Here is a 16,798-nt window from a genome sequence, read left to right on the forward strand (position 1 = left end):
TCTGCATTCACTCTGTATTTTTTGGTTTGACCTAAGTTTCACCAGTTCCAGCAATCTTAAAATCTCAAAACTCTTCAACCACTTCTGTGTCTAGGAATTTAAAAACCAAACCTGGTGATGGCCTCTTATTTTGCTTTGACTGAGAGATGAAACAAGGGATCAAGGTGGAATATTTATCACCTTAAAAGAACGGGAAAAAAGTTGAATACACAACAATGCAAACTTTTCTGTTATTTTATTGATACTAGTGAAGAAAAATTTAAATTTCATCTTTCTGATGTGTTACAATTGCTTTCTCCGGTGGGTGGACAGGTCCTACTGCTTATTTAAAGGCTAAATAATACTTCCCGATTGCATGATTAACTTCTACACTTTAAGTTCTCATATGGTATTGCTTTCTTCCTCTGGGTATACAAAATGGTCCATTAAGTCCATGATTTTTTTCAGAATCAACTGTTATTCTACCTACTGTTTTAATATACATTCAAATAAAAAGGTACTTAAATTTACTTGCAATAAGTGCACACATACAACAGCAAAGAGAGCTGATGACATTTTACTAAAACATTTTAAGTTCATAGAATAAATAGAAGTCTTCAAACACAGGCAGTAACTGACCGATGTGTTTTTTCTTTCTCAAAAAATATCCTTAGTGTCCATAGCACTACCGCAATAACTACTTCATTCAGGAAAAAAAAACCAAACCACCCACCTATCTCTCATCACAAAGACTAAAAGACAGTTTCATTTATACAAGAAATTATCAGTGCTAATGATTTAGTAACAGTCTGGTACAAACGGCAATTCACGGCAATTACGTGTAGTGTGATAACAAACAGGGAGCTTGATTTAGATGCCACAAGAAGTGCAAGGAAAAGAAAGCGGATGTTAAACCCTCCCCTCTTCACTCCTCTCCATCCCCCCCCTTCCAAAAAAAATACAGGTCTCAGCTCAGCTCTAGAAGCAAGCTCCCTCCAGTCTGCTCCAGTTCCAGGACATTTCAATTCTTTCTACAAGCACTCAGCAGAAGTTTGGGAGAAACAGAGAAGAAAATTGCAATATAAATGAGGATCGCCTGGCTGTAACTAAAGGTTGTGTGAGGCCTTTTGTTTCTTTTCTGAGAAAGTGGGGGTTATATATATTTGGTATTAGGAGGTGTTTTTTCAGTTTAAGAACACTGTGGGATAAAGAGTTTCCCATATTTTTACCTCTGCTCAGGTCCAACTTTGGATGAAAAAGGTTTCTCTGAAAAAAGAAAACAGAAAATGGGTGGGGAATATTCTCACCCTGCTTTACGAGGCCATGGTCCTTGACACGCATGAAACCTGAAGATCAGCATGAGGATTGCAAGTTGCTCTTTCCAGCTTGTACCATTCCATTACTAAATGTTTTTGTGGTTCTCTGCTGAGGTTTCAAGGACACACCTTTTCCTAATACTGTTTTTGCTACATGTTCTTTTATAACATTCTTATCTGTCAATCTGTTCCGCAACTTTGACTTCTAGGAAGTCACTGCCATGTTTATTTACCTCATCAGTTGTGAAAACTGTTTTCTTTGGGGGCACTGACAAAGCATGTTTCAGTGGCAGCAACACATAGTAAAGCATTTTCCCTTCCACAATCCAGTGCAGCATTGAAAAACGAAACAAAAAACAAAAAAGAAGTCACACAGAGGGTAAGCGTGCCAAATGAAACAGCGGTGGTAGGAATATGTCAATATTCCAGGTACCCAGTAGGCCTGCCAACCTCAACACAGTATTAGTTCAAGTTTACCACCTCCGTGAGGAGGAGAATACGGAACAGAAAAAGAAAAAAAAAGTTTCATCCATTCAGGCATAATAGCCAGGCACTCCAATAACTCAGCTCAACTCATCTACAGAAGCAAAATTAAAACTACCACGTTAAACTGAGTGCTTTTTTCAGCCTTTAACGAAGCACAAACGCTCCCATGCTTCAAGTGATGTAATGTGAGGTCTCACAAAACACATTCAATAGCTTCCCATGCACCTTTGACTCAAGTTAGGCTAGCTACAAAATTCACGTTTTCCTAGTCAAGTTGTTTTTTGTTGGTTTTGTTCTTTTGTTTTTTTCAGTGCATCTTAAAAAAAACCCTTTTCAAAAGGTTAGCAAGTTAACCTTAATACAGCAATCATAACGCAGAGCCTTTTGCACTCAATTGAACAGTAAAATAATCCAATTAGTTACAATAGATCTGGTACATATTTACACATTTTGTACAAAGTTTACACATTTCTCCCATTAGGCACGAAGTTGATTTGTCAAACTCAAGAGGCAATGAAGCAGTGGTGGGGAAAGGAAAAGAAGATCGGAGAAAGAATCTGGGTATTTTTATTTAAAAAGACTAGCTGTAAAAATAAAGTCCTTCATCGTAAGCTAGTTTGCTTCGGGAGCTTGGTTCCCATAAGGATCCCCGAAGTAAGAGACGTTGGGCCTTTCATCTGCATGCTGGAACCCACCATGGTGGGGAAGCTCCGATTCCTTCGGATGCCGGTGTTCAGCTGGATGCCCCCGATGGTACTGGTCATGGCAGGACAGCCCAATGGGAGACTGTCTGGTGCTAGACTTCCAGGAACAAGGGCCCTCACTGGTCCTTGTGCCCCACAGAGAAGAGGTCCCTGGTCATCAGTTAAAGGAGGAGCTGACGTTTGCCCTGAACTCACAACTTTGGCGATACCAAACCTCTTGACTTTGTCCACAAGATTAAGGTTGGAAACAGACACGTCAGTCTGACTCTCACTGTTCCTGATGTTCTTTTTATTCCTCACCTCTTTCAAGATTGAACTAGCAGGCTTCGAAGCCAAGAAGTTGTCATAAGGTGGGCTGGTGCACTTGAACTCAAAAGATGGAGGGGATGAAGAAGGTGTCTGCATAGGTGAGTTTGGTGGAGTGGAAGGAATGATCGCCATTTTAGGGGGGTACGTGTTCAGGAGGGTGCCTTTGCTGGCTCTGTCCCAGCTCTGCGGATTGTACACCGCTGCTGAGATGCCCCTTTCCTTCAGCAGCCACACCAGCCCCAGAGACGTGCTCATCGTCGTCGTGGATTCTCGGAGGTTAGTGAAGGATTCTGCCAAACTCAGACGCCGAGGAGTACAAGGAGTAGCCACAGGGGTGCCTTTCAAATTGCTAATGCTGCCACAAGCTGGAGTAGGTGCTGTGTTAAGGCTGAAAACAAAAGAGTAGGCAAATTATTCTCTCCACTAGGGAATTAAAACTTACTGCAAGCAAGATTTTTTAACCCTGAACAGGGCCTTTTATCCATTTTGAGAGTGCATGGGAAACTGACAGTTCCCAGCTCCTTGCAAACATGATGATAAGTGCAAAAACGTCATCTCCTACAAAACGCATCTCTCCACTTTGCATACTTCACCACCCAGTCTCATGGGATTAATGCATTCCCCACCACCACCACGTTTCTTCTGATAAACTATTACATTGACAGGTTTGTGATCAACACCTTCAGTTTTTCTTCTTGATCTACTGGCTGTCACAACTCCCAGTTGCTTCCATGAGACAAGGAAACTGGGGGACTTGACCGATGGTATAAGCAAGACATTTACTTTTTAGCGTCAATTCTAAGCACACAGAACTGCTAGTCCTTCTAGTACTGCTGGGTCATAGCAGAGAGAGCAGCAAGGGAGGAGGGGAACGTATTTGCTACAGAAGCATTTGTAGCAAAGCTGCTGGAAGTTGCCATTGTCGCCAACATGCACTTCTGCAAGGTCAAACCCTTCTTCCCTTCTTCTGTTGAATTTGCTTTCATTTCTGGGGAAGGGAATGGGGGATCTGACTTCTGATGGAGATGTGCAGTGGTGTGAATAGTCATGAAAAGAGATAAGAAAATACAGTCAAGCTCTTGGCTGTCAATTGGTCAATAGGTACCTGATAACTCAGCAGCAAACCAAATATGACAAAGAGCCATTCTACTGTTAATTTGGTAAAACATTGATTTCTATAGTTTGAAACATGGCTAAATTGCTCCCCAATTCCAGTTCTTTCTTCTCAAAATAAACTATGTACAGGCAGTTGACAAGAAAATGTTAAATGGGCAATAATCTGCACATTTAGAGCAAGTGGCAGACATTACATACTTATGTTTAGTGCCATCTTACTGCATTTTGTTTTCTTAAGCACATTACTGCTAGTTATTAGGAGTTGGGGTTTCTTGAGGCGTATCAAATAACATTCATTCTGGTAGACCATCCTCTCCCCATAAGCTGACCGTCTGAATGAACACAGACGCAGCACCTATTTCCAAAGAATTACCAACACAAAGGAGACATTCCAAATCCCTTGGGCCGCAATATGAGATCTCACGGACACTGAGGTTTGAGTGTTTCTGGCGCTACAGTGCCATCCTTAAAAAACTTGTTCCTTATAGATCAGGCTAGCCACAGCATGTTTACCTATGCCTAATTCCCACTCAAAATTTATGGCAGTCCAGGGTACACCATTCATTGAATAAGTCCTGGTGTACTTAGTTATTCCAGAAACAAGGCATGTGGGACATCCATGGCACTCCAGATTCAAGTCTATTTGGGAGAATCCCAAGCGTTCCATGTACCTTTAAAAAAAAAAAAGCTCTCCAACTATTTCTAACCATGCTGAAATGATGATTTTTGCCACATATACATACATGAAAAAGTGAATTCCACGATAGTATTTCCCAGGCATGGATTCATCCCCTCTAATGGCATTTAAAGGGTCTTGAACAATGCAACACTTGATGCTAACAGAGAATTCACTGACCTGAGAATTCACCACTGTTCAAAGAAGGAATTCTTCCCCTTCATCTTGCCAAGTTAGCAAGTAGAAGACACTCAGTAAGGAGTCAGACAAAAAACAGAGCCAATGCAAGAGAGCAGGAAAACTAAGCGGCTGGGGGGGGGGAGAAATAGGGGAAAGAACAGGATCTTCCCTTTTCAGCAGAGCCGTGCTGTTGGATCGGCTCAGCTGTCACATGCAACTTTAACTTAAGTTGGGTTCTCTGTACCAAGAAATGCATCAAAAAGCCACACTGAGACAATCTGGTTGGATTTCCAGGTGTAGCGAAGCCCTAGGCCAATGAATGAGTTGCATCCTTTTTGCCCATATGGACAAAAGGGCCTAGATGATGTCTTGACTGGAATTTGCAGTCTTATTTCACCTTACACTAATGAACTCTAGGAAGCCAAGACTACCGTGCATGTCAGGTTCCAGAAAACATCCTGGAATGTTTTGTTCTGAGCCCGTTTCTGATGACCTCAGAACTTCGTCTAATAGTATATAGCGATCAGCTGACACGAGTTAATGTAACACTACAAACTTTTGTCCAGTGATCTTCTAAAAATCAGCAGTACTTTAACATCTTTAAGGCACTCCTTAATTAAGGGAATATTAGCCTGATGTCATATGAAGTCTCAAGTCATGTCTTCGCTCCATGATTAAATAGGATCTGATCAACGTGATCTCTACAGTGATTTGGAACTGTACCAACTTCTACCACAAGCAAATGAAACTGCGAAAGGATTTCTACGCTGCAGTTGCGATTCAACAAGAGGAATCCCATATATTCCTACCTGTAAACTGTAGTGAAACACATGCTTGAGAAAACTAGTATTAAGAATGGGTGTAATTTGAAAAGCAGCCTTGTTAAGTTGCTCTGGAATTGGTTTTCTTGCACCCCCCTGTGTGCTGTGGCTGTCAGTGCATGTGGCAGATGTGCTAAGGCAAGCTCTCCTTATGTCCTCTTCATTCTGCCTGGACTGAATCAGCGGCAGGGGAGGAGGACTCCTCACAGCAGAGGTAAGGAGGCCACACACGCACTCTGAAGGCAAGGCTGAGTAGAAAGGAGAAGTTAGTTCCCAATTCTTCTCTTAAGCATTGACTAAAGCTGCATCTTCATAGCTCCGATTCCAGTTCACAGTGGAACTAAAGAGCAGTGACAGCCACTGTGATGCATCTCCCACACTGGCTAAACACAGAAGTACAGAAGTCGTCTTGAAAAGCATGAGGCAGGGAAAAGAAAGAGAAAGAGCACTTACTTTTGTGAATTGACTTTCTACAGGGTAGGACCAAGTACATTTTGGAAACCCAGACATAGGGTGTTAATTATCAAGCTTCTAAGAAGTCCTAGTCATGAGACAAAAACTACAGCACTCCAATGGCTTATTAATTCCAACAGCTTCATTCTTTCCAGCTCCAGATTTCAGTTGCACAGATATTTAGATTAGTATTTCTACTAATTTGTCAGCACAGGTACACACTACAGTGCAATAAAAAAAAGACGACATCCCTGCAAGAAAGTGGTTGTTATGTAGGTGTTGCTTTTTTGTTTGTTTGATCATCAAACAAATATGTGGGACATATTTTCCCCATCAAACTGACCAACACTGCAGAGCAGCCTGGACACAGCCACAGAAACAGACTCAAACTGGCCTCAGCAACTCAGCCCAGTGACAGTTTCAGGGTTAGATTGAGAAAAGAAACAAATAAATGAGCACCTCATGTAGCTAGATGAAATTTAGTCAGGTTAGAGCGTCACCTGGGTTAGAGGCTAGGTTAAAACGCAGCCAGGTAGGTAAATATCAAAACTCTTTGGGTTAGCTGGTGCCACACACACTAGCATTCCTTGTACATGACCCTGCCAACACAGACACTGTTGGCAGTGTTGCTCACCCCCTGCCCACGCTGGGTCATAGTGTCTGCCCTATACCTCCTCTCAGCATAACGAGACATAATGCAGTTTCCTCGTCCTCCTCACATGACCTGTGAAGAATCGTTTATAGTTGGTAAGGAGGAGCTCCTTAAACATATCTGCTGAAAACATCATATTGTTTATTTTGCTCTTTTTCCTCCTGAATGAATGATGAACTTTGGCGTAACTAAGACACCTGAAAGTGTACTGAATTTAGCTGTCAGTTATGGCTGGCTTGTTAGATTTAGCAACCAACATAATCAAGAGTTTCTTATGACTGCAATTAACAGCAATTCAACAATAATAAGAAAATTAAAATAGAACTGCAACCATATAAAAGGATCTCTTCAAGTAACAGTGTTGAGTGGAGAGGAAGACAGAAAAGAGTAAAGAAAAACCAGCCAGCCCACAATTAACTAACAGTTCAGAAAGTGAAGCAGACAAGTTACATTTAATCATCATCCATTTCCTTTCCACCTTGCAGGTTTTCATATGTAATTCCTACTTTTCACGTGTTCCTTAGGTAATCAGTGCTCATCTCATGTCTAACAAGTCTAGACACATCATCTCTGAATGGGGACCTACACAATGGTACACTCCCACACAGGAGCTGGAAGGGGCAGAGAAAGCAATGAGGCATTGTCCTTCTAAACAGAAAAAATTCTTTAAATACTGATTTGCTAAGGAAGAAAAGTTCCCTCTTTAGGTATGAAATTCACTCACCCTCTCTGGTTCTCAGATCTTCACCTTCTATGAGGCTATAGAATTGCCTTCTATCGGCATGTACTACCTATACATGCCAATTGCTATTATTAAGCCAGTTCATTAGTTTCAGTCTGGCTACTATGAACCCATTTCCAGCAATTATACCAAGGAACAAAGTAGACAGCTCCCTGGTTTTGATTAAGACATATCTCCTCCTCCATTTCTCATGTACTTCCTGGATTTCTTTACCTGCGCATCCCTTTTTCTTCTGCACCAAAGATTCAGATTTTTCCTCCCTGGAAAAATCTCTCTCATATTTTTTGTGAGAGACCACCTTCTGTGCATTCACACATGAGGACTACAACTAGTTTGGGATCAAGGGTAGTCAGGTTTGGATATTGGAAGCCAACTTAGTTATGTCTGATCCTGCGATATTTTAACTAGAGACAACAAAATTTAAGATATTTTGGTTGGCCTTCTAAAACATTACACATGCCTCTCAAATAAAATCAGGTTGAGGTAACTCAAAACGGGAGGAATAATTTGGGGGTGTGTTGTAATTCACCAACACGGCTAATGCTTTTGCTTATGCAATTACTTTGCATTTCCTCACAGGGAAAACTCTGACAGAGCTGAAGGCTTTGCCGTCATGGGAGACCCTTACCTTGGTGTGACTCGTGTGAGTTCATCGGAAGGGTGCAGAATGCGGCAGGTGGTGAAGGTGAAGGTGGAGTTGGTTTGTGACATGCACTTCCCAGGATGAGGTACTAAATTAAAAAAAAGCAAATTCTTCGCATTTTACACAGAAAAGGGGAAAACCAAACTTCTGTGTGCTGATAAGACAGATGCAAAAAGTGATGAGGTACCTCGGACAGGATCAATGCAAGAAAAGTGAAATACACAAGTGCTACAGTGTTCTAACAGACATTTGTTCTCCAAAACAAACACATCTAGGACTCCAAAGCCAGTGCTAAAAGGGTCTGCTGAAACTTCCTCATGATCACTAACACTACAGGTAAGTCTTGCTCAAACCAAATTCAGGCAAGGCAGTGCTTGAAATGCTAGTCCTCCTCTGAACTAGCAACTTGCATCAGTGGGAAATTACAAGCAGCATTTTCTAGTACCAGCTCAGGAGCACTAAGATTTTCTGAATGCTCGTGCATTTCAGCTTTTAGATTGATCCACAAAAAGGTATCCCCATTACTTCTCAGTAATGGATCCAGTTTGCTAATGCTACAGGAATAGATTGTTGGGGTAGGGAGGGGACGGACATGTATTACTCATTCTCTGTCTCTGACTTTTCACATCCACAGTAAGGAAACCGGCGGTTTTTTGGATCCACTACTGTACATCTGTGACATTTCTCTTGTGCATGTGTTTAGGTTCTTTAAGAATGTATGTCCTCAGCTGCACAATATAGCAGGTTTTGAATATTTGTAAACAGTGTAGTAAATAATTTTCCCCACAAATGCAGCTGTAAAGATGCCACTCTGTTGGTATATCAGTAATGTGGGAAAGAAGCAATACAGCTCCATTTAAAAAATGAAGGACTTAGGCCAATTTCTTTCTTCTTAGTAGAGATACTTCTGTGGATATACTAACCTGCTGTATAATGCAGCTGTGGCCATTGCAAAATAATGACAAAATTTAAGAGCCATGCATCAGAAAAGCTGGTTGAAAAACACCCAGAGTTAAATATTACATCAAAGATATCATGATTGCATAGGTTCTCTTACTTAGTAACCAAACTTAGCAGTGGTCAAAAGACATGCACAATAAAAACCGTGTGCAGCTCCCTCCCTCTCAGTCCTACCCAACCCTCTGAGCCATTCCCCAATTAAGCCACATTTTAATACCACAGTACACAACTATTCAACACATTGCAAAGGACAGACAGACAGACCAACTAGACCAGACACCATTCTGAACTTCCAGAGATGCTTAGCAGAAGCAAGGCAAGTCTTAATCGTGGCTGTGTTCCCTTTTTCATATATAAAGTATCACAGCTCCAAAATAGTGTGTGCAGCTGGGTAGTCCTTTAAGAACACATATAAGCAGTGTGTGAAGTCTAGAGCATGGGGAGTGTGAACAGTGGAAGCAGAAGTGGCTAAGCAAACAACGTGAGGTAACTTCTAGTTAGCACTGGAATGTACTGCTGTACATCAAAGAAGGATATTTCTAAAAACCCACTGGAGTGTCATGTTAACACACTCAAATGTTAGCACAGCATAACATAACAACAAGCTCTACTTCACCTCCAGAGACGGTAATTATGATGCTTCAGGAATCCAGTTGCTTTAGAGATTAATGTGAGCACTATAAAAGCTATTACAAGGGAGCACAGCCTAGCAATCATGATTCTCTCCATATTGTAGAGAGTTAAAAGAAAATCTGGAGAAAGAGCTCAAATAACTGGACATGAAAAAATTGGTTATTTAGAGAAAACAAAGGACTTCAACATAAATCAAGTAGAAACAAAGCAGTTATCCCTGGATGATGAATAGAGAACAGAATAAAGCAATGCCGATTTAAGATTGCAAGCTCAACCCAAAGCACATAGCTGTAATACAATAAGTGCATTTTCCCCACTTGTAATATCCACTGGGCATCCCCTCAGATTGGAAACAGGCACACTGAAGATACATAGCTGCATTAGCAAAAGCAAGACTCATTGCTATTAATGAGTCAGAGATAGGAGAAGGCTGCTAAAAGTAGAGAAATCACTGACTCTAATAAGAGGAAACAAATTGAAATTATAAAAAAAAAAATTAATCAATTTCCAAGGATGCATTCCACCCTCAAATACCACTAAGAAAGTCCTGTACCAGCTTCATTCTCCATCAGTCAACAATGGGGTGTATCATATTGCTGTAGCATTTTCCATCCTTTGGACACAGTACAAAGAGAGTGAGAACCTGTTGCTGTAAATGAACAAAGTTTATAAAATAGAAACAAAATGATTCATTCCTAACCTAGTAATTTTATATAAGAATGGCCATCTCCTGAATTGATATGTTTGTGAGGAAGCAATACATAAGTTTATAATATGAGAGACTATCTTCACATGTACATACAGCAAAGTATTATTTTGAATATAAACATCTGCTCCATGTGACTGTGTCTGAAACCAAATGTTTTATTTATACCCTCTTTTTCAAAGTAGTAGATGATTAACAATGAGGCTTCATATCTGTATGAGAAAGAATCTGTACATAATTCAGCGTTTAACAAAATTTACAGAAACATCATGTAATTTCATCTGTCAGAAAACCATAAACTAAACTGTATGTGCATTTTTCCCCTAAATTAAAATTCAAGCTAAACCTTAGATTGCTGCTGGATTGTGTTTTGTCTCTCAGTAATTAATGATTCTTTACCTTATTAAGCTTTCTCAAACAATTCTTGGGCATTTTGGAAAAAATGCAAAACATTATAGCTGAAAGAGACTGTCCTGTAAGCACAAACACTGTTGCAAAAACATCTTTCAAAATACTGCAAAAAAAGGCAGGTACTAGTCAAACTGACTGCAGAGAGCTCCATCTTCCGGTAAAACAGAGATTTCCCCACTCAAAACACAAAGCTGATTTTATATAGCTCAGAGCTGTTTCAGATGCAGTACTCGGCTTATGGGCCATTTTGCTAGGTGCGAACAGCAAAACAGATGAGTTTAGGACACAATCTTTTGCTCAGGGAACCCTCAAAAGACCGTTTAATCCGGATTTTCAACCAGCTCATGCAGAGAAAGGAACAAAGTTACAGTACGTAAACTAGTGGCCTGCCCCATCCACAAAAAGGTGTCAGACAAACTGAGTTTGAGGAAGATTTGTAAGAGGCAGCTATACTAAAACACCATTGACTTTTGTACCATTGGTTCCAAACTCAAATTCGCTGTTACGCTAGATGAGTAGTGAGGAGGCAGAGAGCTCACAGCGGCCAGTAAATCTTTGCATTTTGTATAAATACCTATTCTGGCAAATACAGATTTATGTAAAAATGAACTTTAAAAAAAAAAAAATCAAATCAGAAATCTTCAGAATATGGTTTGATCCAGTCTGGCACAAAGGTAGAGTTTCAGCCCAACTCTGAAGCAAGGCACTCTGCTCATCATTTCTTTGGCATGTTTTAACAAAAGGAGGAAACCTGGTTCCCTGTTCTTTCAGCAGAGAGGAGCAGTGGAATTTGGACATCTCTTTAGCACAGGCTGGTGAGACAGGGATGGAATGATAATCAGGTTGGGGATTCCTTAGAACAACAGATGGAGATGGTGTTTCAAAGCATTAGAAGTTTATTTTATTGTGGAATAGAAAAAAAAGCTCTGCCTGCTTTGGAAGAGGATAACAATGAAGGGACCATTAAGAGGCACTTTTTTCCTCCAATGTCATCATTCAGGATATAAGCTATGGACTTCACTTTTGCCAGTCTATGCCACCAACTCCATTCTTTGGTAAGGTGAAATTCCTGAAAACTAGGTCACAAAACCCCGTTAGGATCCACAGGACAAGACAGCTGCTTCATGTACTCTCTAAATTCAGCAGAGTTCATCCCCTCCAGGTGGGTTAAGGTGAAAGCTCTGATACCCAGTGCTACCTGTACTGAAAACTCCTGGCCGACAGAACAGGGAGAATATAGGGTATGCTGGAGCTGATGCCTGGGTTAACTACTAAAACAAAATTGAGATGGGTGATACACAGAACAGCTGTAAAATGTGAGCATGGTGCTCTCCTAAAGGCGTTTAGGTGCCTTCAGATGTCCTTCAGAAAATACTGCCAGAATGTCCTTCAGAAAACACTGGTTTCGGGGGTAACCATGAATGCTCAAAACCTCCAAGAATCCATCCGTCTCTGCCAGGAGCGTTACTCCTGTTACGTTACTTAAACAACTGACAATAAAATTATTTTCTGAATATCTGCATTTCCAAACTTTCCATTTATTTTGCCTTTGGAAACAGTGAGATATGAAAAACTGAACCAAGGCAGGTATTCTTTGGACAGTTTTTCTTAGCTTTCTTGTGGTTGAGGTCTCCTTCTCATATGTATATAACCATGGAGCACAGATGTAAAAAGATTTCAATGTATTTAATGTGGCTTCAACATGATTTTATGCAGGCTAGAATCCCAAATTAAAATTCTAGCATTTTAACAGCACAGATAGCAAATGCTGACAGATTTTTCTTAAAGTAATAATTACTGTGAAATATTCACGCCAGTTGAAAATAAAATATATTTAAATATGCATCAATACTTTAGTTCTAAGAAGAGTTACAAAATTTATTGCTTTTCTGTACAATGGTAACCTCTTAGAAGCATGTATAGTAATCCTGCTAAAAACAACTCAAACATAAGACATTCATTATGTGTTTTTGTGATTTTAGGCAGGTCTAAACATGAAGTACAAGAGGGCTGATCCTGTAATGCTGTGCACATGTCTGTTCAAAGCAATCAATCAGTGGAACTAACAAACACAAGTACCGAAAGACCAGTTTGTGCACCCAAAACTAGCATGTAATTAAGCACATGCCGAATCAAATGTAGCCCTTCCAACTTCAAAATAAGAACATTCACAACATTATTAAGTGCTTTGAATGGCTTGGGGTTCCTTGTTTAAGGCAAACCTGAAAGACAATGAATTAAAAAAACAAAACAAAACCAAAAGACCCAACAACCCCTCCCCCCAAAACAGACTCTGTACAGTTTTATAATATACTACAGTTTCTTTCAAAGAATTAAAAAAAAAAAAATTGAGGTTATTAAAAATACGTGCTGCAAAAATTACTTGTCCTAGATGGTATTAACAATGCCATGTCCTATAACTTCTTTACCATTCCAATTACGCTGAGAGTCTACTCAAGTGATATTCAAATTTCAGACTATTCCTGGGTATTAGGCTAGAACTGCGATTCTGGAATTTACAATCCTCCATAAAATTACTGAGCCCACACACAAAATGTAGCTCTGTCAGGCCAACTGCAGGTCATAAATTAAATGTATATTAATTTCTTCTGAAATGTTCAGTGCCATAATTGGGATATAATCTGCATATATGGTGAGGAAGTTATTTTACATATCAATGGATACTACAGGTCTCACCATAGGGACAGGAAAATTCAAAGATCATAACTTTTTCTTATTTAGTCAGCATGATTGCTGACTCTATTCATCACTCAACAAGAAACAACTCTGTTCTGAATACATTTATTTTGGCTAAAAAACATCTTTAGCACTACCAGCAATGTTTGTTCTCCTGAGCCTGGATGTTAAAATGACTTCTCTTAGGGCTCATCTCGAGCAGCACTCTACACGCCCACAAAATGGCAGTAAAAATAGGACCTCATAGTACTCTCCCAGAGAACATCTCCAGTGAAAACATGGTAACATACAACCCTCAAAGCATACATATCAAATGAAGCAGACACCTACCCAAAAGACTAAGATGACTTACACCTCCTGGGAATGGTCCTTGTAGGCACAGTACTTCCAAAGAAGTTTTGTTCTCAGGTTAGAAGACCTGTAGCTCCAGACTGGCACACTCTGTGGCCTGCCAATGGCAATTGTAGGGAAATACTTTCTGGCTTTTATGAACCTCTTGAGCTAGATTTTTCCACAATGGAGCTATCTTGGATTATAAGCAAAAGCACTATCACTAAAGATTGTATCCAAGATACTTCTCTCCTTCCCTGTTTACGTTACTTCCACATTCTCTAGCAAGAGCTTATTCTGTACGTTGCTGCCTGGAATCTCCCCTGGAATCATGCAAGCAATGAGGTCATAACCTCGCGCTTGTGACAGCACTCTAAGGAAACGCATGCCCATACACACCCCTACCTGCATTGCGTTTCTTACAGAGAAATCTAGGAGGAGCAGAAAGAATGCTGAGGAGGTTTTTTCAAAAGGAGCAACGGCTGCACAATATTTAAATATAAAATAAATTCATAAGCTAAGCACACATCTCTGTTCCTGAAAGGTATTCTTCAGTGGGCAGACTGTGGATCCTAAGAAGCACCGTCACATTAGTAAGTGCCTACTCTGAAAACATCCACAATTATCTTCTCCTTGTATACCGCCTGACAAATTGCTTCAACAAAAGGCAGATACAGCAGTACCTTTACTTCATTTGAGCAATGCAACCACTAATGATGTGGTGGCTGATGGATACTCCTAAATCCTAAGCAGCTGGGCAATCTGGAGGAAGGATGACGAATGGGAAATTGAAGTTTTCAGTGCATTTGTTTAGTCTACACATCAAAGTTATTCATATCGACCAACTTCTCTATTTCTGTAATGTATCAAAATTACTAAGCAAACAATAGACAATGAAATACGATTACTAGGACAATTTCATAGATTTTATCTACTTGCCAATTTATAAGGTAGGGAATATGCTTAAAAACCTTGTCTGAGATAACTAGAGTTCTCCCATGCAAAATCAGCAGTAACTAGGGAATAGCCTGTTAATAAGTGACCTCTATTCAAATCGTAATGGAGAAAGGAAATGGAGGGAAATACTAGTCTTTCTTGCCAGTTTGCAATCATAGTGCAGGTCTACATTTATTTTTCTACTCCAAAGAAAGAACCCTTCCAAATCATTACCCACAGATGTTTTACTAATCTGTTCTTAAAAAAACAACCAAAAAACCTAAACTATATCTATATCCCTGTCTATGCATAGTCCATGAGAATAAGGCTTCTAAATTTTCGACGTGTTCCTGTGTTGAATATTCTTACAATTAGAAAAAGTGACCTCTTCAAATCGTAATGGAGAAAGGAAATGGAGGGAAATACTAGTCTTTCTTGCCAGTTTGCAAAATCACTAGGGAATAGCCTGTTAATAAGTGACCTCTATTCAAATCTCAAATCAGAAAGGAAATGGAGGGAAATACTAGTCTTTCTTGCCAGTTTGCAATCATAGTGCAGGTCTACATTTATTTTTCTACTCCAAAGAAAGAACCCTTCCAAATCATTACCCACAGATGTTTTACTAATCTGTTCTTAAAAAAACAACCAAAAAACCTAAACTATATCTATATCCCTGTCTATGCATAGTCCATGAGAATAAGGCTTCTAAATTTTCGACGTGTTCCTGTGTTGAATATTCTTACAATTAGAAAATTATTCCCCCAAAGTGTAACCCGAATAGCTTTTTTATTGCACAATTATTGTATCCTGAGTACATGAAGATAGGGAATAGCCTGTTAATAAGTGACCTCTATTCAAATCGTAATGGAGAAAGGAAATGGAGGGAAATACTAGTCTTTCTTGCCAGTTTGCAATCATAGTGCAGGTCTACATTTATTTTTCTACTCCAAAGAAAGAACCCTTCCAAATCATTACCCACAGATGTTTTACTAATCTGTTCTTAAAAAAACAACCAAAAAACCTAAACTATATCTATATCCCTGTCTATGCATAGTCCATGAGAATAAGGCTTCTAAATTTTCGACGTGTTCCTGTGTTGAATATTCTTACAATTAGAAAATTATTCCCCCAAAGTGTAACCCGAATAGCTTTTTTATTGCACAATTATTGTATCCTGAGTACATGAAGAACTGCTTGTTCCATTCTTTTCTGCAGTAACAGATTTTAAAATGAATCATATCTTTTCTTGAATCTTTTATTCCATAGACCCTAAAAAATGCCAGTTATTTCAATCTTTGGTGATTTCAGTCCATGTTTCCTAGATCTCCAGCTTTTCCTGCTGTTGTTATTTAGACTCTTCAAAATTATAAACACCTGGATAATATCCAAAACTGTACACAACTCCTGCAAAGGCATTATTTATTTCCATATTAATATAAAAAGTTAATATAATCATTATTCCTAGGCAAAAGATCTCATGGAATAAAGACAATTTTTGCCAATGGAAAGGGAAGTTGAAGGGTTTGAATGTTCAAGCATTGGAACAGGCTGCCCAGGGAAGTGGCTGGGTCACCATCCCTGGAGGTACTTAAAAGACCTGTAGATGTGGTGCTTAGGGACATGGTGTAGTGGTGGACTTGGTAGTGTTAGGTTAACGGTTGGATTCAATGATCTTAAGGGTCTTTTCCAAACTAAATGATTCTATGATTCTAAGTTTAATCTTAATACAACTGACTGCAAAAAGTAGCTTATATTCAATAGCTGAAAGCACTGAACTGCCATTTCAGTTAGAGCTGAGGATACTCTGCACTTCATGAAAATAACAGAAATACTATTGTCCAGCCCTGAGACAATCTAATCTTCCAAAGACCAGTCAAATAATAAATTATGATCTATTCCAGAAAAAGGAGGGGGAAGGAAGTGTCCTCATTTGAAGTAGCTATGTAAAAACAAGATGTCTGAAGAAAAAGGAGTTCTGGTAGTTTTCTGATTATGGACTAAATATAATTCTTTACCAGTGGCAAATCTTAACGAAGACTAACACTTTT

At 39.5% G+C, this 16,798-nt stretch overlaps 1 protein-coding gene across 6 annotated transcripts in view; it reads right to left on the reverse strand.

Annotated features, from left to right (window-relative positions):
* Positions 1 to 216: 216 nt before the first annotated feature.
* The window catches only part of TRAK1 (trafficking kinesin protein 1), a 118,267-nt gene continuing 101,685 nt past the window's right edge, over positions 217 to 16,798 (reverse strand). For 5 of the 6 annotated variants that reach the window (XM_019474890.1, XM_009290231.2, XM_009290255.2 and 2 more), the window contains exons 16-17: positions 8,063 to 8,165; positions 217 to 3,182 (exon numbers count right to left, since the gene is read on the reverse strand). In XM_019474890.1, the coding sequence (XP_019330435.1) occupies positions 2,384 to 3,182; positions 8,063 to 8,165 (902 nt within the window). In that variant the 3' untranslated portion in view covers positions 217 to 2,383. Of the gene's footprint in view, positions 3,183 to 6,674; positions 6,765 to 8,062; positions 8,166 to 16,798 lie in introns of all 6 variants that reach the window. The other variant, XM_019474893.1, reaches the window with a different exon arrangement.

The sequence above is a fragment of the Aptenodytes forsteri genome, unplaced genomic scaffold (genome assembly GCF_000699145.1).
Source record: "Aptenodytes forsteri isolate BGI_AS27 unplaced genomic scaffold, ASM69914v1 Scaffold426, whole genome shotgun sequence".
NCBI lineage: Eukaryota > Metazoa > Chordata > Aves > Sphenisciformes > Spheniscidae > Aptenodytes > Aptenodytes forsteri.